This window comes from Monodelphis domestica, chromosome 1 (genome assembly GCF_027887165.1).
Source record: "Monodelphis domestica isolate mMonDom1 chromosome 1, mMonDom1.pri, whole genome shotgun sequence".
NCBI classification, from domain to species: Eukaryota; Metazoa; Chordata; class Mammalia; order Didelphimorphia; family Didelphidae; genus Monodelphis; species Monodelphis domestica.
This window is the reverse complement of record NC_077227.1, coordinates 202,348,416-202,375,009: the sequence shown is the minus strand read 5'-3', so window position 1 is coordinate 202,375,009 and position 26,594 is coordinate 202,348,416. Positions and strand designations below refer to the sequence as shown.

Genomic DNA, 26,594 nt, shown 5'->3' with positions numbered 1-26,594 from the left:
TCCTTGAACCAGAGAGACAGTTAACTTATAACTTAAATTGATAAACCCAGTTTTACATTCCAGGTAATTTATATGTATGCCAGTTGCCATCTAGAAGAAATATACATCATTCCTAAGATACAAGTTAGTTCATTAATTGTGAACAAAATTGTATATCATTTTATTCTTATTATCCTATTTCCATGATACTTTCATATACTTACTAGGTCTTCTGCAATAATCCTATGAGGCAAGAACAAAGATTACTTTCATTTTATAAGTAAGGAAATGAAAGTTCAGAAGCTTTGTCTTGACTGTGGTCACATGAGTACTAATTGGCAGCTGAGAGAAGAACTCACTCTCACTTGTTGTCTGTACTGGTACCGGGAGAGGGCATTGTATTCCTTAGTGAAATAATGACCCAGCCCTGAAATATTTTACTTTATAAGATTTACAAAAAAGCAGGATACATGGACAGAGATAAATACTATATTAGGTCATCTAGCTTTTACAGCATGCTCAGAAGAGGAAGAACCTAAGAGGCCATCACCATCTTCGTCTGTGATTGTCTTATACACTTACTTGGTAAGGAGAAACACAGTTAGCAATAATTTTTTGTCCTTCTAGGATCTGAACAGTGCGAAAACCTTGTAGGGTAGGAACATCTGGCTGTGCCTTCAGATCTACACTGTAGGAGAAGTCCACAATTCTCAAAGCCTGGTCATTTTCACTGCAGACACAGGCATCATTAATCCTAAGCATGGATTTCAAAAGGAAGAAAAAGAGATAAGTTATATATATCATCCCCAAGTTGCCTTGGGGAAAAAACAGACCAGAACAAAACAAAACCTGTACTGCAGTTACTTATCCATGCCTATGGCCCCCTCCAATGGTTAGTTCAGAATCTGCAAGAGTAGTACTCCAATGAAGAGGGAAGTGTTACTTGGACAAAGAGGACACTAGGGAAACCATTTCAGAAGGCATACTTAGACTAGTTCAGTTATTTGGAAACATTTTTACTGAGTGACTACAGTACAACAGAGGCAATGGGGGCAATGTGTGGACTTTAGCTCTCATGCACGACAACAAATATCACATACTGATTAAAAGTTGTGATAAAGGAGGAAATGAGCATGCATATACAAGGTAAGCTATAGTTGTGTTCACAGCAGATTGTGCTTTCTAAGATTTGTTCATACTTTTCCTCCTTGAAATTATCCAGAAAGAATAGAAAGCTGTTTTTCTTAACACTGAGTTAGATGAAATGGAAGTTTCAGATGCTCACATGGTGAAACGACCTGGATTTTCTACTAATTTGACATTGTTTATCCACCTTTGTCCTCAAATGAAGCATTACCCTAACACATTTTCCTAGAAATAAAGATTTGTCATATTGGCTCAACATTCAACTAAGTAATAATTATGTCTTTGGATCTTATCTATCTTATGGTATAAACCTGCTCACTAAATAGAGAAGCTTTCATGATAACTCAAAAGTAGTTATTAACCCCCCAAACAAAAGAACCAACCATGTTTCACCTCCAATTTGCTTTCTTCTCTTTAGATAGTTAGGAAATATTGTACTCTCAAATAATTTGCCTTTATAATTGATCTAATTGCATACTTAATTTCACTTAAACTAGGATAGGCTCCCTCTCTCTAAACCTAGTAAGTAATTTGTTTTTTCTTGACATAGTACCCCCTCCCCCCCAATATATATATTAGAGTGGATTCCCAAACACTTTTAGAATTTAAAAAGGCCTAGGGAAAAGCTTTATGAGATTAATTCAGTTTCCTTATGGACCCAAATCTCTGTATATTTTACTGATTCCCCCAGTGGCCTGGGGAGAATTTCCTTGACCAGGCCCAAGATCAAATGCCACATTTCCCAAGGAGAGTTGTAGAAAGCTACAATTGTTATTAGCAATCCTAGCTGACTTGTATAGCCAGATAGGATGAGCAGGTATTGCCTACTTCATTTTTAGGTTTTGTGATCTAGAATTCACTAGATATCCAGCATATAGCTACAAGTATAAAACTAAAGGTTTTTTCTAGCCCCTTTCCCCTCTATATGGTTCAGAATACCTAGCCTATTTAAAAATCCAAGGGTACCAAAGTCAACGTCCTTCCCACAGATTAGGGTTCTACTGATTTGCTCAATAGTGGCATGCCTCATTTATTTGGGGATACAGTCAGCATTTTTGCCCATTCTCTTCTTGATGAAAGTCTCAAAAGGTGATATTAACATCAGTCAGAAACAAAACAATACTTATAAGCTGTAGGTGGTGGTCTCAAATAAATTCCTCTCTAAATTTCTTTTCTTACTTGTTCCCAACTATCACTGACTATTAGGAGACAGAAATTTTATTCTTAAATGCATTCATGTTCATCAAAAGACGTCGAAAGTATTCCAAGTCTGAAGGCAGGGCTAATGTGAAACACAATGAACAATGACCCACCTGTTTCCAAGTATCAGACTCCTAGGACCCAAATCTCCATGGACTATTTCTGCTCTATGTAGCTTCTCCACTAATGCCAACAGGTTGTGAATAAGCAAAACTGCTACTTCAGGATCAGTGAATTCACTGTGCTGGAGAAGATCCTAGAAATAGAAGACAAAGAGAAAACTAATGAGAATGTATCATAAACATCTTTGTTCCCTTGTTTCAGATCATTCACATCATATAGAACTTAAAGAGTATCAATATTTCTAATAAAAATTTGAACAAAACTTTAATTCTCAGGACATTCCCTTTCATCTCCTTAGCTCCTTCCCTTATCAATATACACTCAAGTTTTCCTATTAAAAAAAAAGAAAAAAGAAAACAAAAAAAAAGCCCTTTGCTAAGTCCTTTCCTCACTCAGCCTCAAATTCTCTGTGAAACTAATTTCTTGAAGGGGTCAGGATTTCCTAATTTTTTTTTTCATATTTCTTCTCAACCCTTCTGAAGCATTTGAACCTAATTCTTCTTGAGATACTTTTCTCACTTGATTCTTGTGAACTATCCTGGTTCTTTCATTCTGACTCTTCCTGTTTCTTTTGTGGGCCCTCTCTTATCCCATCATCTAAATATAGGTCTTCTCCAAAGGTTTTATTTTCAGCCTTCTCTCTTCTCACAACATTCTTCTTTGCAACCTCTGTAGACTTCTCTGTAGACAACTTCTAAAACTCCAGCTCCAGCTTTAACCTTTCTCCCAAGATGCAGTCTGCATTTCCAACTACCTGCTGAACAACTTACTGTCAAAGGGACACTTCCAATACATACTCCAAACCAAACTTAACATTCCTGAATCACCTTTCAACCCTCTTCAAATCACCATTTCCTTTTGACTACCTTATCTTTCTTATCATAATTTCCCCAGAAATTAAAATCCTTCATCATCTACTTTTTCTTCCCCTCATTCTCCAAGTAAAACTAGTTGCCAAGTCCTCCTAAGTCTATCCTAGTCATTAGCCCTATCCACATCCTCTTTTCCATTCCTATTTCCATTATCTTAGGACAGAAATTCATAATTTTTTTTGCCTGAATTATGATAATAGTCTAAAGTGATTTCTCTATTCCAATCTCTACTCTCTCTGATCCACACTAAACAACCTGTCTGGGCAGGTGGGGGGCTTAGTGAATAGAGCACTAGGCCTGGAGGTGGAAGGCCTTGGGTTCAAATACTAGACTTCAAACTTCATAGGAACATTGTACTCATTTCTGAATCCTCTGCAGCACCTAGTTCAGAAGTTATTTACATAGCAGATGCTAAACAAGTATTAGTTGAATGAAACTTTCATTAAATCATTACAGTCAAACTTATACACTTTTCTGATGAATGTATATTCAAGATAGAGATGCCTGTTCAAAATAAGTTAGAGGAACAAGCCAATCCAATGCTAGGGACATCCAGGAACCATTATTAAAACCTCTGCTAAATGTAGGCTATATTTTATTACTTGAGAAATATAGTCATATTATACTTTTAAAGAAAATATTTCAACAAACCCAAAGTGTGAAACAATTTATACTCTGGTGCAAAATAATACAGCCATCTTGGTATAGATAACAGCTGCAGTCATCACTGAAATTGTGTTCAAACTCCTCATTCAGACGTTCTTTTAACTTGAGAATGATGTAATAATCCCATGGTACAGGCTGAGAGTACACCTGAAAAAACAATTATTTAAAAATAAATATATCAATTGTATTACTTAATCAATTAAATTTATATTCCCTGACTCTTCCCTTCTTCCTCTTTCTCTACATAGCACTAGTAACTGGGGCAAGGAACACTGCAGATAATGTCAAACTTTTCCCAATATTAGTTAGTTTTTATGAACTGCTTTTCTCTCACTTTTATTCTGTTATAAGGGATTGTTCTTTGGAAGTTACTACTTTGGGGATGACAAAGATGATATAAAACAAAAGATATCAAAGTTATTTGAAATATAAACCAATCAGTCCATCTTAATGGAGTCAATTATAACAGGGTTGTGACTCAGAAATCGCAAGCTCTATAAATAGATGCCACAAAGATGTGGCCGTGGCTAAGTGACAGTTCCACTTTTAAAATGGTCTAAATCTTGTTCATTTGTTTGGGAAGGCAGACCAAAAAGCTGGTCAAGTGAAATCTTTCAGAACTCTACATACTGAGGGCAGCTGGGTCTGGAGATAGGATTGGATTTCAAATATGGATCCCAGATACTTCCTAGCTGAGACCCTGGGCAAGTCATTTAATCCTAATTGCCTAGTCCATACCATTCTTCTGCTTTGGAACCAATACTCAGTATAATTCTAAGATAAAAAGGGTTAAAAAAGAAAAAAAATTTACTTGTTAATCACAAAAAGTTTGGCATTTTAAATACACAAGTACTGCCCAAGAACAAAAATGTTATTATGTGAAGCCCTCTACAGAGCTGCATAGGGGTAGCTAGATGGCACAGTGGATAGTGCCAAGCCTTTAGTTAGAAAGACCTGGGTTCATATCTGGCCTCAGGCACTTCCTAGCTGTCTGACCTGGGCAAGTCACTTCACCTCAGTTTGCCTCAGTTCCCTCATCTTTAAAATAAGCTGGAGAAGGAAATGGCAAACCATTCCAGTATCTTTGCAAGAAAACCCTGAAAAGGCATCACAAAGTGTTAGACATGACTGAAAACAACTGAATGTCAAAGCTATGTATTTGTATGGGTGCAGAAAAATCATTGGCATGGTTGTCTACATTCCATGGCCAAAGGGTACAGGACAGAGTAGTAGCACCTTACAGCTATCCTTAGCCAATAACCCTTGTACTATGTGTGCTAAGAGTGGATGGAAGCATAGAAGAAACACTCCTATGACTTTCCTTTACCTTGGTATGAAAAGAGAAACTTGTTTCCTTATCATTGGTCTTTGATCCAATTTAGTCAGTGGTTGATTTACTAAATAACATTTCTTCTTTCAGCACACCTGTAGCAAATCTTTTCTGAAATTCTGATCCAAGCTAGAGTCTTCCAAGTTATCTTTCCTGGACCAAGTAAAGACAGAATTTCTGTCTTGTTCTTTACTTCCTGGAGTAATTATGGGAATCTTTTCTAGGCAATAAGGGTCTCTGCCATTGCTAGTTCCAAAACCTGGTGACTTGATGAAGCAGAAAGGCCAATCTTGCTTGATATCTAGTTCCTATTTATGCCTATACTCAGTTCCAGATCCCTAACCACAAATTTCTGATGAACTCTAATTCTTGTTGTTTGTCCCTGACCTAAACTAGCAATTGGTCCTTTTATCTGTGGACTTTCAGGTGTAAAAATGGAGATTTGAACCCTAGACTTCAATCCCCAGAAGTCCTTGGTATTTCCCAGAATTCCCTATAATCTCACCTGAGTCTCCAACTGGGAGGAATCACAATTTTTATTTAATGGGCTCTCCCACGGGGCTCTTCCTCTACCCAGACATTGCAACATGTAGTAAGTAGGCTGTGAATGGGCTAATCAACCCTAGGCACGTGGTTTATTATTTTGTATCCTTGATTTCTAAAAATCTTTAATAAAACTCCTAAAATATAATTCTAGAAACTAATTTAATTTTTACACAGGAAAGGGAATTCTTTAGATTTCTGGGAAACCTAAAAGTATCAAATACTAAAATGCTAGATAAACTATGTAAGATGAAGCAGGGAGCAAAAACATTTTGTCCTACCTTTATCATAGTTAAGTTTGCAGAGTTGCCTTGAGCTACCCGAAATATCCTGTAGTCTTCACCAATTAAGTTTTCCTGTTTGATGCAATAATCTTCATTACCTGTTAAGAATTATTTTCCTTTTATGAATTATATTAAGTATTGCTTACACTTAACCTTAATGTCTGGCTTAAGAGCAAGAAATATTATTGCCATGTTTATAGAGTGTCATTTAGAAGAACTTTCAAAATCACTTACTAATTTTAATTAAAGGGGGCTCATTAGATAAGTGATTTACTGTTGTTGACTAAGACATAGTTCATGAAATATTTTTTATTTCTATAACAGTTTTTTTCCTGCCCAGAAACTTCTATGAGGTATTTGCAATAGCATCCACGTTTAGGTACCAAAGCTTCTCCAAGTGTTAAAAATGCTTTAAATGGCATTTACCTAATTCAATCTTTTTTTCCACTTCCAACTCAGGCATGGACCTCTCTTCTAAGTAGAATTCTGGAGAGTCTCTCAGTTCTGGCAGTGAGTCCAACAGTTGCCTACGTCGCTCTAAGCACCAGGGTGAGTAAGAATTATCTGCAGAGGCAGAAGCAAAAGTATTACCCAATAAATCTGAACTTAAAATAGAACTTAAAAGAAGAGCAAAAGAGTATGTGACCAATATTTACTTACCAAAGTCACTTCTAAGATTATGTCAGGGCTATTCTATATATTTTAGGTTTGTGGCCATTTCTCCAAAACATATGCCAGAACTCATTGGAATCACTTACCCAAAGGATGAATGATGCTCTCATCATTAGTAAGTTCCAGTTTCTCAGGGATCTGAAGGCATTTAGTTGAGGAAATATTTGAAATTGAGGAGGCAGAAGATCCTGAGAACCCAGAGGAACAGGTGTTTTCTTGACTGTTTTCCACGATTGGGCTGAAAGAGCCACAGGTGAGTCAATCTCCAGCAGAAGTAATAAATGACAACTCTTTCTCATCTAACTGAAATTCATTAGTTGAAATAGCAGAAAGGATTAAACTCTAAATTCAACTGTATTTTTTAAAAAAATCACTGTTTTCCAACAATATCCTAACTAGTTATTATTGGTTTTTAACAACAGAGATAATTTTGGGGCAGCTAGGTGGCACAGTTGGTATAGTGCCCAGGCCTGGGGTCAGGAGGCCTTGGATTCAAATCTGATCACAGACACTTCTTAGCTGTGCAACCGTGAGCAAGTCACTCAACCTCAATTACCTAGTTCTTGTGTCTTAGAAACAATGCTAAGATAGAAGGTAAGGGTTAAAAAATAATTTCCAGATATACACCCTCCATACCTTCCCCTTGTGAAGCTTCCCTTACAAAGGAAAACAGTTACACAAAACTGACAAAGTAACCATAACCGTAGCCTCTCACCTCTATGGGGGAAGAGAAAGGAGATTCTATTTCCTTCTCTAAGATTAAGTTTACACAGTATTCATTTTATAATTATATAACATCCAACTTTCTTTAGACTTTCCCTTTACATTATTATAGTTATTGTATATGTTGTTTTACCAATTCTGTTGAATTCACTATTAATTTTCCCAAATCTTCTCAATTTTTCTTTCAATGGCTCAAAATCTTAATTTCTTAAGGTCTAATACAATTGATTTGCAGTTAGACTCTGACTGAACAGCAATACTTAGCCATTTTAACATGACAAGCAAACTTTGGGTTTTGGAGGCATCCAACAGTATTCACCCATGTTACTGATTTAAAATATTACATTGACCTATATAACTACATGTTCTTTTTGTAATTGAATTAATTCCATATTTTCTTCTCGTTTGAATTTTCACTCTTTTAGTAAACTAGGCAGTAAAAGGAAGTGAAACTCAAATAATTCAATTTGATGAATACAATGATCCAAGACAATTCTAAAGGACTCATGATGAAAAATGCTAACCACCTCTAGAGAGAGAACTGAAGAACTTTGAGAGCAGGTTGAAATATATTGTTTTTTACTCTATTTTTCTTTCTTTCTCTTTTTGGTAAGATGGCTAATAAAGAAATGGGTTTTTGTATTATATTGCTTGCCTTTTCAATGGGTGGGGGAGGGACTGGAGGAAGAGGTAATTTGGAACTAAAAATTGGAAAAAAAAAGAATGTTAAGAAATAAAAACAGACTTCTGGGTAAACATGGCTGCAATCTAGATGTGAATTACTTCCTCTCCCCAGCACCGAATGAAATAGACTACATCAAAAGAGCATAAAAATAACCTTTGAAAGAACGGAGGGACTCTCCAGTACCCCACAGAAACAAAGTTACATGGGGTTTGAACATTTACACACTATAAAAAGGAGGAAAAGCTTGCACAAAAATGTGAACTGAGCCTTCTCTTCCGCCCCCTCCAAACCAGAGTAAGCTATCAGAGCACTCACTGGGACAGCGAGTGAGTGAGGAGCGTCTCTGTCTGGGGGGGCACACCAGGGTCTTTGGGATCTAAAGACTGCTAGGAAATGACCTCTCAGAGCGGTTTCACGGGAGAATCCTGCTCTGAGCATAGGGATGGCTGCATCGTACACAGGGGCGGTTGCGCTGAGCAAAGGGGTGGCCGCACTTAGCACAGGGGCCTGCTCTCTAAGAAATCTCGGAGGCTGGGAAGAACTAGTCTGAGGCACCTAAATTCACAGAAAACCTGCCCATATCACCCAGACCAAAAAGGAAAGGGGAATAAAACCACCAAAGGAATGACTCACACGGCCCAAAATCAAGCCTCTAAGAAGAAAGGGAAAAAAGTGACTATTGAAAACTTTTATGGTGGGAGTACCCAAGGAAAAGAAGAGAAAGAAGATGAAATCCAAACAAAATCAAAACATGCCTCCCAAAATGGAAACTATCCACAAGCTCTGGAAGAACTCAAATTGGAGCTTATCCAAAACATGGAAACCTTCTGGAAAGAAAAATGGGAGAGAGATCAGCAGTCTGATAGACAAGACTTCACAATTGGAGAAAGAGCTGGAAGCATCTAATAGAAGGGCAGACAAAGCTGAAAAGCAAAACCAGTCCCTAATGACCAGAATTAAGCATTTGGAAGACAGTGAGCTTGCAAAACAGCAAGAATTAATAAAGAAAAGCCAAAAAATTAATGAATTAGAAGAAAACATGAAATATCTCACTGAAAAGGTCACAGACTTGGAAAACAGAGGAAGAAGAGACAACCTCAGAATTATTGGTCTCCCCAAAAAACCAGAGATAAACAAAAACCTTAATGCTATTCTACAGGAGATTATAGAAGAAAATTGCCCACATGTTCTGGAGCAAGGGGGCAAAATAGAAATAGAAAGGGTTCATAGAACACCCTCTATACTAAATTCCCAAAAGACAACCCCCAGGAATGTAATTGCCAAATTCAAGAACTTCCAAGAAAAGGAGAAAATCCTACAAGAAGCCAAGAAAAGGAGCTTCAGATATAGGGGGGCTCCCATAAGGATGACACAGGACTTAGTGGCTAACACACTAAGAGGCCCCAAAGCATGGAACACAATATTTAGAAAGGCAAGAGAGCTGGGTCTCCAACCAAGAATCAACTACCCAGGAAAACTGACTATATACTTCCAGGGGAAAGTATGGGCATTCAACAAAATAGAAGATTTCCAAGCATTTGCTAAGAAAAGACCAGAACTTAGTGGAAATTTTGATATCCAATCACAGAAAGCAAGAGAAACATGAAAAGGTAAATATGAAAGAAAGGGAAAAGTAGATAAATCTTATCTTTTTCTTTAAGTCAAACTTTCTTCTATAAGGACTACATTTATATCAAATTATATATATTAATATGTGGGGGAAATGTATTGTGTAACTCTCAAAAATTGTATGCATCATAAGAGTAGTTAGAAGAATCATGCATAGGGAAAGATTGGGACATTAAGAAGATTTGGTGAAAGGGGGGGCAAAGTAAGAAAAAGGGAGGGGGGGATCGTCAATAATACTAACATTTACTTCAAGAAATGGGGGGGGAACTAAATAGAATAATAGAATAATCTTTCCCATACAAAGATACACATGGGAAGGGGAGGGGAAGAAATCTCATATGAGAAGGAGAGGAAGAGAGCATGAAATGGAATTACTTAAACCTTACTCTCAGTGAAATCAACTCCAAGAGGGAAGAACATCTAGATCCAGTGAGATCCTGAATTCTATCTTATCCAACAGGGTAAGAAAGAAAGGAAAATCAAGGAGGGGAGGAGGGAGGGGAGTATAAAAAGGGAGGGAAGGGAGCATAAAAAAGGAGGGGCTAGAAAGGGAAGCATATCAAGGGAGAGGACTAGGGGGACTGACCTAAAGTAAATCACTGGTTCAAAAGGATATACCTAAAGAAGAAAGGTCAGAACTAGGGGAAGATATCAAAATGCCAGGGAATCCACAAGTGACAATCATAACTTTGAACGTGAATGGGATGAACTCACCCATAAAACGTAGACAAATAGCAGATTGGATTAGAACCCAAAACCCTACCATATGTTGTCTTCAAGAAACACATATGAGGTAGGTTGATACGCTCAAGGTTAGAATTAAAGGATGGAGTAAGACCTTCTGGGCCTCAACTGATAGAAAGAAGGCAGGAGTTGCAATCATAACATCTGACAAAGCCAAAGCAAAACTAGACCTGATGAAAAGGGATAGGGAAGGCAAATATATTCTGTTAAAAGGGAGTATAGACAATGAGAAAATATCACTAATCAACATGTATGCACCAAATGGTATAGCATCCAAATTTCTAATGGAGAAACTAGGAGAATTGAAGGAGGAAATAGACAGTAAAACCATATTAGTGGGAGACTTGAACCAACTACTATCAAACTTAGATAAATCAAACCAAAAAATAAATAAGAAAGAGGTAAAAGAGGTGAATGAAATCTTAGAAAACTTAGAGTTAATAGACAGATGGAGAAAAATAAATAGGGACAAAAAGGAATACACCTTCTTCTCAGCACCACATGGCACATTCACAAAAATAGATCATACACTAGGTCACAGAAACATGGCACTCAAATGCAGAAAAGCAGAAATAATAAATGCAACATTTTCAGATCATAAAGCAATAAAAATATTGATCAGTAAGGGTACATGGAGAGCCAAATCAAAAATTAATTGGAAATTAAATAATATGATACTCCAAAATTGGTTAGAGAAGAAATCATAGAAACAATTAATTTCATTGAGTAAAATGACAAAGGTGAGACATCATTTCAAACCTTATGGGATGCAGCCAAAGCAGTTCTTAGAGGAAAATTCATATCCATGAGTGCATATATTAACAAATTAGGGAGGGCAGAGATCAATTAATTGGAAATGCAAATCAAAAAACTTGAGAACGAACAAATTACCCCCCCCCCCGGAAGAAAACCAAAATAGAGATTCTAAAAATTAAGGGAGAAATTAATAAAATTGAAAGTGATAGAACCATTGAACTAATAAACAAGACTAGAAGCTGGTACTTTGCCCAACTATATGGCAATAAATATACCAACCTAGGTGATATAGATGAATATTTATAAAAATATGAATTGCCTAGACTAACAGAGGAAGAAATAGATTTCTTAAATAATCCTATATCAGAAAAAGAAATGCAACAGACCATCAAAGAACTTCCTAAGAAAAAATCCCCAGGGCCTGATGGATTCACCAGTGAATTCTATCAAACATTCAAAGAACAGCTAACCCCAATACTATAAAAACTATTTGACATAATAAGCAAAGAGGGAGTTCTACCAAATTCCTTTCATGACACAAACATGGTACTGATTCCAAAGCCAGGCAGGCCAAAAACAGAAAAAGAAAATTATAGACCAATCTCCCTAATGAATATAGATGCAAAAATCTTAAATAGGATACTAGCAAAAAGACTCTAGCAAGTGATCAGAAAAGTCATTCACCATGATCAAGTAGGATTTATACCAGGGATGCAGGGCTGGTTCAATATTAGGAAAATCATCCACATAATTGACCACATCAACAAGCAAACCAACAAAAATCACATGATTAATTCAATAGACGCAGAAAAAGCCTTTGATAAAATACAACACCCATTCCTATTAAAAACACTAGAATGCATAGGAATAGAAGGGTCTTTCCTAAAAATAATAAACAGTATATATCTAAAACCGTCAACTAATATCATCTGCAATGGGGATAAACTAGATGCATTCCCAATAAGATCAGGAGTGAAACAAGGATGCCCATTATCACCTCTATTATTTGACATTGTACTAGAAACACTAGCAGTAGCAATTAGAGAAGAAAAAGAAATTAAAGGCATTAAAATAGGCAAGGAGGAGACCAAGTTATCACTCTTTGCGGATGACATGATGGTCTACTTAAAGAATCCCAGAGATTCAACCAAAAAGCTAATCGAAATAATCAACAACTTTAGCAAAGTTGCAGGATACAAAATAAACCCACATAAGTCATCAGCATTTCTATATATTTCCAACACAGCTCAGCAACAAGAACTAGAAAGAGAAATCCCATTCAAAATCATCTTAGACAAAATAAAATACTTGGGAATCTATCTCCCGAGACAAACACAGGAACTATATGAACACAATTACAAAACACTCTCCACACAACTAAAACTAGCCCTGAGCAATTGGAAAAACATTAACTGCTCATGAGTAAGACAAGCCAATATAATAAAAATGACCATCCTACCCAAACTCATTTATCTAGTTAGTGCCATACCCATTGAACTTCCAAAATTTTTTTTTACTGATTTAGAAAAAACCATAACAAAGTTCATTTGGAAGAACAAAGGATCAAGGACATCCAGGAAAATAATGAAAAAAAAAATACAAAGGAAGGGGGTCTTGCAGTCCCAGATCTCAGACTATATTATAAAGCAGCAGTCATCAAAACAATTTGTACTGGCTAAGAGACAGAAAGGAGGATCAGTAGAATAGACTCGGGGTAAGTGACCTCAGCAGGACATTATACGACAAACCCAGAGAACCCAGCTTTTGGGACAAAAATCCACTATTTCATAAAAACTGCTGGGAAAATTGGAGGACAGTGTGGGAAATATTAGGTTTAGATCAACACCTCACATCCTACACTAAGATAAATTCAAAATGGGTGAATGACTTGAACATAAAGAAGGAAACTATAAGAAAATTAGGCGAACACAGAATAGTATATATGTCAGACTTTTGGGAAGGGAAAGATTTTAAAACCAAGCAAGACGTAGAAAGAGGTACAAAATGCAAAATAAATAATTTGGAATACATCAAATTAAAAAGGCTTTGTACAAACAAAACCAATATAACTAAAATCAGAAGGAAAGCAACAAATTGGGAAGCAATCTTCATAAAAACCTCTGACAAAGGTTTAATTACTCAAATTTACAAAGAACTAAATCAATTGTACAAAAAATCAAGCCATTCTCCAATTGATAAATGGGCAAGGGACATGAACAGGCAGTTCTCAGCCAAAGAAATCAAAACTATTAATAAGCACATGAAAAAGTCTTCTGATCTTATAATCAGAGAGATGCAAATCAAAACAACTCTGAGGTATCACCTCACACCTAGCAGATTGGCTAACATGACAGCTATGGAAAGTAATGAATGTTGGAGGGGATGCGGCAAAGTAGGGACACTAATTCATTGCTGGTGGAGTTGTGAATTGATCCAACCATTCTGGAGGGCAATTTGGAACTATGTCCAAAGAGCAATAAAAGACTGCCTGCCCTTTGATCCAGCCATAGCACTGCTGGGTTTGTACCCCAAAGAGATAATAAGGAAAAAGACTTGTATAAGAATATTCATAGCAGCGCTCTTTGTGGTGGCCAAAAATTGGAAAATGAGGGGATGCCCTTCAATTGGGGAATGGCTGAACAAATTGTGGTATATGTTGGTGATGGAATACTATTGTGCTAAAAGAAATAATAAAGTGGAGGAATTCCATGGAGACTGGAACAACCTCCAGGAAGTGATGCAGAGTGAAAGGAGCAGAACCAGGAAATCATTATACACAAAGACTGATACACTGTGGTACAATCGAAGGTAATGGACTTCTCCATTAGGGTCAATGCAATGTCTCTGAACAATCTTCAGGGATCTAAAAAACACTATTCACAAGCAGAGGATAAACTGTGGGAGTAAAAACACCGAGGAAAAGCAATTGCTTGACTACAGGGGTGGAGGGGATATGACTGAGGAGAGACTCTAAATGAACACTCTAATGCAAATACCAACAACATGGAAATGAGTTCGAATCAAGAACACATGTGATACCCAGTGGAATCATGTGTTGGCTATGGGAGAGGTAGTGGGAGGGGAAGGGGGGAGGAAAAGAAAATGATCTTTGTTTCAAATGAATAATGTTTGGAAATGACCAAATAAAATAATGTTTAAAAAAATAAAGAAAGAAATAAGAGAAAACAATGGAGCAGCAAAAACAAAACAAAACAAAAAAACCCAAACAACAATTTGGTTCACTTTTAGCAAACATTAAATAATTAAGTTTTTGGATAATCTTCAGATTGTTATTTCTGTGGCTGAGGAAGTAGGATTAATTCACTGCTTTGGACTTCCCACTAAGTTTGGTGCATCCTTTTAAACTATTCCCCATTCCTTCACACATTACTCTTGCCATGCAAGGCTGATTGTCCTGAATTCCCACTTTGCTCATTCCTATTTCTCCACTAATTCCCCTACTACCATAGTCTGAGCCCAAGACAATTTGATCTCCCAAACCTATATCTGTAGTCTAATCACGACTACTTCTTCCAGGCCAACTCAACCTAATTCACTCCTCTCCTAAGTCTGCTCCATCGATTCCTTTGGAATTCTACTCTATAATACTCAACAAAGGCAGAATTGAGCTTTTCAATTATCACTCATTCCACACCCTAATTGTCTCCCCAAGGAGCATCATATCTCTTGTAAAACTTCACTGAAAGTCATTCTTTTTCTCACGCTCTGCAGTTTACAGGACTAAAAGAGAGAAGGCTAGAACTCATTTGTGTTCTTCCTCTCCCATACTATTTATTCTCCTACTAGTCTTTTCTCCTTGAGTCCACTCAATTCATTCCTATAATCTTCTCTCCTATCCTTGTTGTTCTCCCCATCTATCAACTTCCAGGTTACTTTCCAAAACTGTCCTGTGACTTTTGAACTTCATTTCTTGCCATTATCTTCAGGGATCTCAATTTGAAAGGCAGTTTAGACTTTGCTTCTTTCCCCATAAAGGACATTGAAGAGGGAGACATTGACAAATAGTTAAAATTATTTATGAATCCACAAATATACCCACTAAGTAGCAAAGGATTTTTAATGCTCCTGTTAAGAATATTTAAAATTTCTAGGGCTTCTTTATTCTTATCAGTGGTTCCCAAGTTATGGTTTGCAGACTCCTGGGAGTCCCTGAGAATCTTGCAGAGGGTTCATGAGATCAAAGCTATTTTCATAATAATACTAAGATGCTGTTTACCTATTAAAATATGCCTCTCTTCTCCAACTACAAATCTGAGTGAAGCCAGATTTTTTTCCCCACATACTTCCAACCAAAGCAACATATCACAATATATTGAAAGGAAAAGTGGATTTGAGAATCCAGATATCTTCTATTAAGATATTGGGGGGGGGGGGGGGGGCAGCTGGGTAGCTCAGTGGATTGAGAGCCAGGCCTAGAGACGGGAGGTCCTAGGTTCAAATCCGGCCTCAGCCACTTCCTAGCTGTGTGACCCTGGGCAAGTCACTTGACCCCCATTGCCTACCCTTACCACTCTTCTGCCTTGGAGCCAATACACAGTATTGACTCCAAGACGGAAGGTAAGGGATAAAAAAAAAAGATATTGGGGCAGCTAGGTAGCAAAATGGATAGAGTACTGGCCTGGAATCAAGAGGTTTTGAGTTCAAATCTGGTATCACATTTCCCAGCTGTGCTGACCCTGGGTAAATCCCTGATTGCCTAGCCCTTGCTGCTTTTCTGTTTTACAATTGATACTAAGAAAGAAGGTATGGGTTAAAAAAAAAAAGGAAAGAAAAACCTATATATTAGAGACTTACAAAAAATATGTAAAAAAACGCCATTCTTATTAATTTTTTGTTTTAAAAAATAAAAATATTTTCACACAAACGTCATTCACATTAAAATGCAATGTTTATTATTTTAAATGAATAAATGTTTTCCCACAATTGTCCTTTAATTTTAAAGTAAATATTGATATAGCCCACAAAAATCAAAGGTTTGTGGGATCTTGACAATAATTATTTTTTTAAAACTCTTACCTTCCATGTTAGAATCAATACTGTGTATTGGTTCCCACACTTAAGGGCTAGGCCAATGATGGTGAACCTTTTAGAGACAAAGTGCCAGCCCCTTAGTCACCCCCCAGACCAAATGCCCATTAGCCCATATGGGGAGGGAGGAAGTGCTCCCATTGGGCAATTGGGTAGAAGGGTGGGTGATATTGAAAAATGTCACCAGGTCTGGTGGAGAGGGGGAAGGAAGTAGCTCTGCTGGAGTCCCTCTGCTTTTTTAGTAAGGGTCTCTGGAGGGAAGAAGGTAGACGTATACCCACAGAGAGGGCTCTGTGTGCCTTCTTTGACACCCATGCCATAGGTTTGCCATTACTGGGCTAGGCAGTGGGGATTAAATGACTTGCTCAGGATTATACAGCTAGTTAGTGTCTGAAGCCAAATTGAACTCAGGACCTCCTGTCTCTAGGCCAGGCTCTCTCACTCCACCAAGCTGCCCCCTCCTCAATAATTTTAAAGGGAGTAAAGGAGTCTTGAGACCAAAAATTTTTGAGAAACACTGCCCAATATCTGCACTGTTATAGATGGTGTTAAGAGTTTGGCATAGGGGGATGGGGGAAGCTGGGTAGCTTAGTGGATTGAGAGCCAGGCCTAGAGATGGGAGGTCCTGGGTTCAAATCTGCCCTCAGAAACTTCCCAGCTGTGTGACCCTGGGCAAGTCACTTGACCCCCATTGCCTAGCCCTTACCACTCTTCTGCCTTGGAACCAATACACAGTATTGGCTCCAAGACAGAAGGTAAGGGTTAAAAAAAAAAAAAGTTTGGCATGGGCCTGGCACATAACAGGTAATTATAATGTATTGACTGATTGGTGTCAGTACCCTTTATTTACTCCCAACTATAAAGCCTTATTCAGGATACATTATCATATTCTGATCCTGACAAAACTAGCTTAGTTGGACCTCACATTTGCTAAGGTATGTCTCAGGATGAAGACAAAAGGAATCCAGGAGGCTATGCCACAAACTAGCATATGTATCTTGGCTATATCCTTTAGGTAACATATTATAACTAGGTAAGTTCTCCATGAAGCTGAGTTCCTTCCTTAGTTTATTCATATTTTCCTTCTTAAAATACAGAATTTAAAAGAATACATATACCTAATGACTCATTTACCACACAATTCTTCAGCTTCTTCAGTACCAATGATTTCAGCTCCTTTGTATGAGAGCCTTCCTCCCTTACAATGTAAACTCCGTGAGGGCTAGGGCTCTCTTTCTTTTTGCTGGCATTTACATGCCTAGCACTGAAACACCATGCCTGGCATATAGTAAGCACCTGATAAATGCTTATTGACTTGACCAAGATTTCTGTGGTATTTCTTGCAGAGGTTCTTAACCTTTATCTGTCCTTGACTCCATGGGTGGCCTGGTAAAACCTATAAATCCCCTGCTCAGATTAAAAAACAAAACAAAACTTGTAATTTTAAAAAATGATAAAGTTCAATTAAAGATTAAGAAAAATAAGGATGTAATTAATTTCCCACCCAAGTTCACAGACCGGAGATTAGGGAACCTCTCTTGGAACTGTATCTTTAAGACAAGTTACTTTGAAATTCCACTTTCCTAATCTAGTTTATTATCCGTCTGCTTCTCCCACTCACTCACATTAAAATTTTTGTCCTTACCATGACATGCAGGCCCTTGACGCATGCCTGGTTTCCCAGACCATTTCTCCAGTCTTCATTTGTCTCCTAATTCAGCCTCATGATCTACCACTTAATAGTTCACAAACTAACTACTCTCAGAATTCCTTTCTTTGTTGACCTTCATTGTTCCAACTCCCCATACTTAAGTAACCTCTACTACATTATTTCTCTACTCCTGTCCTCAACTGCCAAATATCTATGAATAAAGCCATGAGATCAGTATGATCTCATCTACTACAAATTTATGGTCTACAGCCTCAGCTAGGCCCTTGCTATATTACTCAATAACCTTTCTACCCTTTTCATTATTAGCTCCCTATTTCATTCTCTAAAAAAACTGCTTGGAATCTTTTTATTCTTACCACACTTCCCTTTCTTTAACATTTTTAGCAGATGACTTAGTCTCCTACTTCACCAAGGAGGCTGGTTGAGAAATATATCATGACCTCTCCCAGGAACCCACTTCCCTTCCTCAAAACTTCTTTTCTTGCAGTCATTGCTACTCTTTTTTTCTCCTCTTTCCTGATCACAAAGGAGGTATCTCAACTCCTAAAGCCTTCTAATATATGCCTTCATTTTATCCTTGCCAATCTTGTTCCAATAATCACCGCCCCCCCCCCTTTATAACTCTTTGATGCAAAATGAAGCACACATTGTTGGAGGGGCACACAAGGTAGGGGTCTATTTTGGGGATGGAGCGGGGTGGAAGATGTCAGTAGAAAGAAATAGAAATGCTTTTAAAAATACAAGATTTAACTTAAAAGGCTTATCTCTGATATTTTATGGCTGAACCTCAGTGGTTCCTCATCTGTAAAACAGAAATATGTGAAGTAACTACACCTCATAATGTTGTTGGATAGGTAAAATGTATGTGAAGTGCTTTTTAAACTTCAAATCACATTTAATCACCTATTACTTTTGTGGGTCAATGATACTTGTTATTTTAAAGTCTTTAGAGGGGCAGCTAGATGACTTAGTGGATTGAGAGCCAGGTCTAGAGGTAGGAAGTCCCAAGTTCAAATCTGCCCCGAGATACTTCTGGGCTGTGTGACCTTAGGCAAATCACTTAATCCCATTGCCTAGCCCTTACTACCAATACTCTTCTGCCTTGGAACCAATATATAGTATTGATTCTAACATGGAAGGTAAAGGTTTAGGAAAAGAAAAAAAAAGAATCTTCAGTAGCTCCCTATTAGCTATAGGAAAAAATAAAAAATTCCTCAGCTTTGTAGTCAAAGCACACCCATTCATCCTTATTTTCCCATACTCCCCTTCATACATTCTATATTCTAGTCTATCTAATCTGCTTGTTGATTCCAAATTTACTTTCCCTCCATGCCTGTGTACCAAGGAGAGAATGATCAACATTGTGAAAGGCTACAGAGAGGTCAAAGAGAATGAAGACTGAGAAAAGGCCATTAAGAGATCACTGGTAACTTTGGAGAGAATAGTTTTGGTAGATAAGGTTAGAAACTGATTAAGAAGAGAATTATAGTCAAGAAGTAGATGGAGGTACTTATTGTAGGCAGTCTTCTTAAGGAGTTTAGCTACAAGGCTATAGAACAACAGTTACTGGTGATAGAAGGATTAAGTTAAGAGTTTTCTGAGGACAGGGTAATCATGTTGGCTGATAAAACTATGAACTAATACAATTCAGAAGAGCAATATGAAACCATGCTCAAAGGGCCACAAAAAAATGCATTCCCTTTGACCCTGCAATACTACTAGGTCTGTATCCCAAAGAGATCAGAAATAGGGGGAAAGGACCTACCTGTGCAAAAATATTTTTAACAGCAGTTTTTGTATCGGCAAAGAATCATAAACTGAGGAGGTGTCTATCAATTGGGGAATGGCTGAACAAGCTGTGATGTATGGTTGTGATGGAAAATTATTGTGCCATAAGAAATGATAAACAGGATGAGTTCAGAAAAATCTGAAAGATGTATATGAATTGATGCAAAGTGAAGTGAGTAGAACCAAAACAGCAACAGAAATATTGTATAATGATCAACTGTGAAGGGTTAAACTATTATCAAGAAAACAAGGTTCCAAGATAACCTTAACCTTGGGGGCAGCTGGGTAGCTCAGTGGATTGAGAACCAGGCCTAGAGATGGGAGGTCCTAGGTTCAAATCTGACCTCAGAAACTTCCCAGTTGTGTGTCCCTGAGCAAGTCACTTGACCCCCATTGCCTAGCCCTTACCACTCTTCTGCCTTGGAACCAATACACAGTATTGACCCCAAGACAGAAGGTAAGGGTTTAAAAAAAAAAAAAAGATAAACCTTAACCTTAAGGGTCTCATGATAAAAAAACAAACAAACAAAACCAAACCCTATTCACAGTCAAAGAAGAAATTGGAATCTGACTGCATGACATACTTCACTTTATTTCCATCATGAGTTTTTTTTACCATATATATGTGTTTTCAGTCATGACATGAGGAATATAGAAATATATATATTGCATGAAAAGCACTGGTATAATCAATATCAGACTATTGGCGGGTGAAGGGGAGAATCTGAATCACAAAATATCAGAAAACAACTGTCAAAAATTGTTTCTGCAGGGGGCAGCTGGGTAGCTCAGTGGATTGAAAGCCAGGCCTAGAGATGGGAGGGCAACAACAAAAAAAATTTAATTTAACAAAAATCCCCGGCATGTAGGAGACAGAAGGAAAGAAGCCAGTAGCCAGGCAGTGAATGAAAACAAATAAATGACAGTGATGATATTTCCTTTACTGACCACTCTGATCAACTTCTTGCAAACTGACTTTCAGTTCTATCACTCTCACTAAAACTGCTCTTTCTAAAATTACCATTCACTACCTAACTGCAATATACAATAAGCCCTTTTCTATCTGATTCTCTCTTCTGACATGTTGGCAAACCCCTCAAATTGTATAATTTAACCTCTCTTGTCATTCTTCATAGATCTGCTCTTGGTCATTTTCTTTCTATTCTACTCCTAGGCAATCTCATTCCCTTCAACTATAGGTCCTGTACCTCCACAGCTCTAAGTCGTTATCTCCCACTGCCTATAAGACATCACCCTGACATCCAACCTGGCATACCTCTAACTCAGCATGTCCCAAATCAAGTTTTTTATTTTGACCTCTAAAATTATTTTCCTAACTTCAATATTCCCATTAGTAATATTACCATTTACTCAGTCTCCTGCATCTGAAATCTTACTGCTGTGGTTCTTCCCTGTCCCTTGTAAGTAGTCTTCCTAGCTCTACTAGGATGCATTCATTATAACATAGTCAGACTAAACATAAATACATAAGATCACATCATCCCTCTGCTCACTAGAAAAAAACACTGATTATTGAAGGATAGGGTCAATAATGCACTATTAAAACTTTGAAATGATCCAGCCCTTTTAGAATGCAATTTGGAACCCATATCCCAGAAGTCACTGAATTGTGCAAATGTTTTGATTCAGCAATATCACTATCTTAATTTAAGCATATACCCTCAGAGGTAAATAAAGCAGCACTTTTTGTTGTAGCAAAGAACTATGAAGTAATGGGGTGCCTGTCAACTGGAAAATGGTTGGTTAAAAAATGGTATCTGGCTGTAATAGAATATAATATCATACTAAAAGATGAAAGGGATAGATTTTCAGATAAACCTGGAAGAACTTGTGTGAACTGATACAAAGTGACAAACAGAACTAGAAGAACAATATGTACAATGACTTAAATACTACTAAAAGTAACAATTCTTGGGGCAGCTGGGTAGCTCAATGGATTGAGAACCAGGCCTAGAGATGGAAGGTCCTGGATTCAAATATGACTCAGACACACTTCCTAGCTGTGTGAACCTGGGCAAGTCACTTTAACCCCAATTGCCTAGCCCTTGCAGCTCTTCTGCCTTGGAACCAATATTGATTGAACAGTATTGATTCTAAGACAGAAGGTATGGTTTTTAAAAAAAGTAGCAACTCAACAACTCTAAATGACATAATAAACTTAAATAGTTTAATAAAATAAAATAAAATAAAAATTTTTTAAATAAATAAAAATAAAATAAAATAAATAAAAGTGATTGTCAACCATGTCTCTGGGGGAACCTATAATGAAGCATGCCACTCATTTCCTAACAGGTGATATAAGGTAAAGGATGAGACACATTTTTTTTTTTGCACAGGGCTAATGTGTGGATTTGTTTTATTTGATTTTACTTTCTGTAGTAAGGAAGCTTTTGGGGAAGGGTGCGGAGATTAGAATTGGGGGCTAAGTAAGAAGAATGACGATATAGTGATGCAAAAAAAAATGTCATTGAAGCATTTTTCAAAATGAACAGAACAGAAAGAAAATCAAACACTGTCCCCCAACCCCCACCCCAAGACATTCAGGCAGGATAGTTTTAAAACTAAGGTGCTGAATTTTTATAAACTTGAAATAAATGATCTTGAGTAAAGTATAAATTCATTGGCCTGACAGGGGGGAATAACTGCTTGTAGGTAGAGGATTGGGGATGGGAGACTTCATCTCACATATCAGCAGAAAGATAATTCTGCTTCTCCTCTAATTAAATACAATCCGTTATTTTCTATTGACTATGAAATAAAGTTCATATTTCTTAGCCTAAAATAAATAAGTAAATAAATTCTCTGGCCTGAAATTCAAAGTCATTCCACAATTGAGTTCTGCTCCTACCTTTTCGGCCACTCCTCCTCTGCCCACTCTGTGATCCAGTTCAATTGGATTATAATTTCTCCAAGAATATATGCCCTATAGCCCTCTTCTCTATACCACTACTGTTCTATGTCTACAGCTTACTCCCCCCTCCTCCTCCTTTTGTAGTTGACTTCAACACACTGAGCCCACTTTCTCTCCTGGCTGGCCCTAGACAAACAGCCACATGTTCTCAAGTTTCAGATCCTATCTGCCTGCTGCTCCCCAGTGGGCATTTAATAATGTTTGTTAAATGAATAATGGCTGATTTCCCAAAGCCTCAAACCTATTTAGTTCACTTGCCTCAAGCTTTGATTCCTGTTTTCCTTTTCTTTTTCCTGTTCCAATATCAAAAGTACTGCATATTTCCCCCCAGAGAATGGTATAGAGAACTTGTGATGAGGAAACTCTCTTTTACCAATGCAGATTATTCAATCAATAAATATTTATCAAACCCAGCTCAGTGGCAAGCACTGTGCTAGGTACTCTGGAAAGACTAGTGTGGCCTTCTTTGCTACTAACCTGTATTATTCTCAGTCTGCAGAAATGAGTATTTTTCAATTATCTGTCAATGGATTGCACTGGGGCAGTGTATGCTAGGTAAACTCTGGGCCTAGGCAGTAGATAAGATGCCAGATATAGGTTATTTTCTATAGTGACATTGTTATATAGAATCCTGGTCCTTTTGACTAAACTTGGTCCGGGCTCCTGTCTGTCTATCTCTGGCCACAGCTTCAGGCTTCCCTAGCTTACCAGCAGGTTCTAAAGTGCTCCCCCCAGGCGGCAGCTGGGGAGCTCAGTGGATTGAGAGCCAGGCCTAGAGATGGGAGGTCCTAGATTCAAATCTGGCCTCAGATACTTCCCAGCTGTGTGACCCTGGGCAAGCCACTTAACCCCCATTGCCTTCTGCTTTGGAACCAATACACAGTATTGATTCCAAGATGGAAGGTAAGGGTTTAAAAAAAAAAATAAAGTGCTCCCCCCACTCTCCTAACTTGCCTTTTTTCTCTGGACACTTTCTCCAGTACTCAAGAGCAGCTGGTTGTCTCTCTGTGCAGATGTGGGCTGGAAAAGTGCACTTATTTTTTCCTTAGATTTCTCAATAATTTCCTCAGTGGTTTTTTTTTTTAAACTCCTTGCTAGAGTACTTGCAGGAGAACATTCCACCATACTGAGCATAGTCCCTCTTTATATAATCATTCTAGCTGTTGAAATAATGGTTTAACTTTTCCTTAAGATCCTGTGACCACCAAGGAAATCTACTGCCTAATTCTCTAGTTTCTACTCTTAGCTTAGGTTCACCCAGACCTAATTTCCCAATTTCTGACTCTAAAGAATAAGTAAAAACAAACTAGTCTCTAGATATCACAGAAATGTTTCATGAATTCAATCTCTGTCTAATATCCAAGTATTAAGTACTAGTAGTACACCATTCTATCTCTTAGTTACTTGATGACTACTCATTAGTACTTGCCTCCTAACAATTACTCTAGTCATTAGAATGTACAGTCATTTAGAAGGGTACACAGGAGGGAGCTATACCAAAGACAGAGTTGCACAGATGGGAAATATGCAATTAAAGGTTTTTAAAAATTGAATTTTCTTTATATCCCATTATAACACTGCCTCCTCCACTAACTCAGCGGATAGGTGATAAGTGGTTCTTGCTTAGTCTTCAGTATTGCTCCAACTACACTACAGTCCTTCAGCATCCTTTGTGTGACAAAACAACTGTTTGTTTGGATCCTTCCCCCACATAAAACTATGAAATGAGGTAAGTATAGCCAGAGATAAAGTAATGTCTCTGAGAGAATTGAGAAAGATGGAAGTGATGAGGCTCTGGTGAATAAGAAGAACAGTTTTAGGGAGAGTGAGAAATCAAAGGACAGAGAGAAAGGAATTCACAATTCACAATTGTGGAAGTGACAATTCTGAGTGATGTTGAAATCTAAGATATGACCATTCCTTTGCATATCAGAGGTAGAGTGAAGATGTAGCTCATAAGAATTGAGACTGGTGAATGAGAAATCTAAGGGGCTCGGGGCGGGGGGGGGGGGGGGGGGGTCATTAAAATGTATGTTGAATTCTCCAAGTATAAGAGCAACCTAGGCAAGACATAATGCATGTGTGGATCAAGAGGTGGAAAATGCTAGAAGAAAGAAGGGAGCCTTTCTTTTATTTTCCCCCACTTAATGATTAAATAGTGTTTGCTGAACAAATGAAAGAATCAGATATTAACTATACAACTTCTCCTTTAGGATTCAAAGCCCCCAAAATACATAATTTTATTTTCTGACATCATCCCTAGGAAATAAGAGGGAACCAGATGACTTGATGACTAAAAAGCCTAAGATAATACCTGCACAGAAGGAAGAGGATTGGGAAATGTTAGGCACAGTGAACACTGAACAATACAACAAAAAATGAAGCCAATTATATCCTGGGAGAAAATAATAGTATATTCAATTCCACTGCCTTCTCAGAGCAAAGATCAAAATCATTACTAAATTAGAATAAAAATAAGTTTTAGCATGTAATTGAGGTAATACCAACTCAGCTTACTTAAACAAGATTTTAATGCCCCCCAAATGAGGAATTAATACAAGAGCAGACATCAACACTAACTACCACCATTTCCTAAGTGTAAAAGATATAAACCAAGTGTTATAAGAAGAATCTAGAAACTCTTAGCCAATAAACATTTGACATCCTCATCAAATTAAAAGATACTGTAGCCAAAGAGCAGCATCAGTTTAGAATATAAACTCATTCATAAAATCTTATAGAGGAGGAAAAGCCTGGTAAAGTGGATGGGAAGCTGGCCTTAGAGTTAGGAAGACAAAAATGTATGTCTATGCCTCTCTTGGAAAGACATTGTGGAAGGACAAATAATTAAGCCTAGAATTGAAATAAGGTGAGAGGAGCCTGGATTGCATTTAAGAAACTGCATAATGCTTTTAATGAACTCAAACTTCTCTTTGAAACAAAGTCCCACTTTCTTATACTGGTGCTATATACCTTCAAGTCACAGAATATTAGTTTCCAAAGTATTAAAGGTGCAGTTCACTCAAAGGTTAATGGAGAGGAAGAGGATAGGTGTGAACATATGGTCTATGAGGAATTATTCTCAGGTAAGTAGCATAAAGGATACTTCTTGGGCATTCCAAAAGTATACATGAAAGAAAATAAAGAGAACAAGAGAATTATGAGGTCTGATATACACCCTCTGAAGAAACACACAGGAAGATACCAACAAGAATCAACTTACCCCCTAACTCCCCACCACACACACATTTTCTCCCTCCTTATCCCCCTATAAACATTCCCACTTTCTTCCTTAAAAAACAAAACAAAACAAAAAAAAAAAACCACAACAAAATTTTTCCATCTTAGAATCAATACTACAAATTGATTCCAAAGTAGAAGAGTAGTAAGGGCTAGGCAATGGAGGATTAAGTGACTTGCTCAGGGTTACTCAGGAAGTGTCTGGGGTCAGCTTTGAACCTCCCATCTCTAGGCCTAGTGCTCAATCAATCCACTAAGCTCCCCAGCAGCCCCTTCCCACCCCCTTCATTTTAAAGAAGAGGAAACTGAGGCACAGGGAGGTTAAATGACTTCTCTAAGGTCAACTATAAATATTATCAATCAGAATAGAAAATACACATGTATTATGGCTAGGAAAAACTTTCACATACCATATAATCAATGATCATCTAACCATCTAACTTCTCAGTCCAACATCCTCTCCTTTAGACTCTAATACCTTAAACCCCAGGCATTTGAAATCTAACAAAACAGTATAACTTTAGTGAAATTTTGTTAATAATATTTGGGTAATGCTAGTTA

General features: G+C 37.5%; 1 protein-coding gene across 5 annotated transcripts in view; it reads right to left on the bottom strand.

The window, feature by feature from the left end:
• The window catches only part of BUB1B (BUB1 mitotic checkpoint serine/threonine kinase B), an 87,512-nt gene that overhangs the window by 5,387 nt on the left and 55,531 nt on the right, over positions 1–26,594 (bottom strand). For all 5 annotated transcript variants that reach the window (XM_056810257.1, XM_007480038.2, XM_007480039.3 and 2 more), the window contains 6 exons: positions 6,902–7,053; positions 6,570–6,707; positions 6,141–6,241; positions 3,972–4,133; positions 2,439–2,581; positions 562–733 (listed from right to left, as the gene is read on the bottom strand). In XM_056810257.1, coding sequence (XP_056666235.1) covers positions 562–733; positions 2,439–2,581; positions 3,972–4,133; positions 6,141–6,241; positions 6,570–6,707; positions 6,902–7,053 — 868 coding nt within the window. The remainder of the gene's footprint in view (positions 1–561; positions 734–2,438; positions 2,582–3,971; positions 4,134–6,140; positions 6,242–6,569; positions 6,708–6,901; positions 7,054–26,594) is intronic.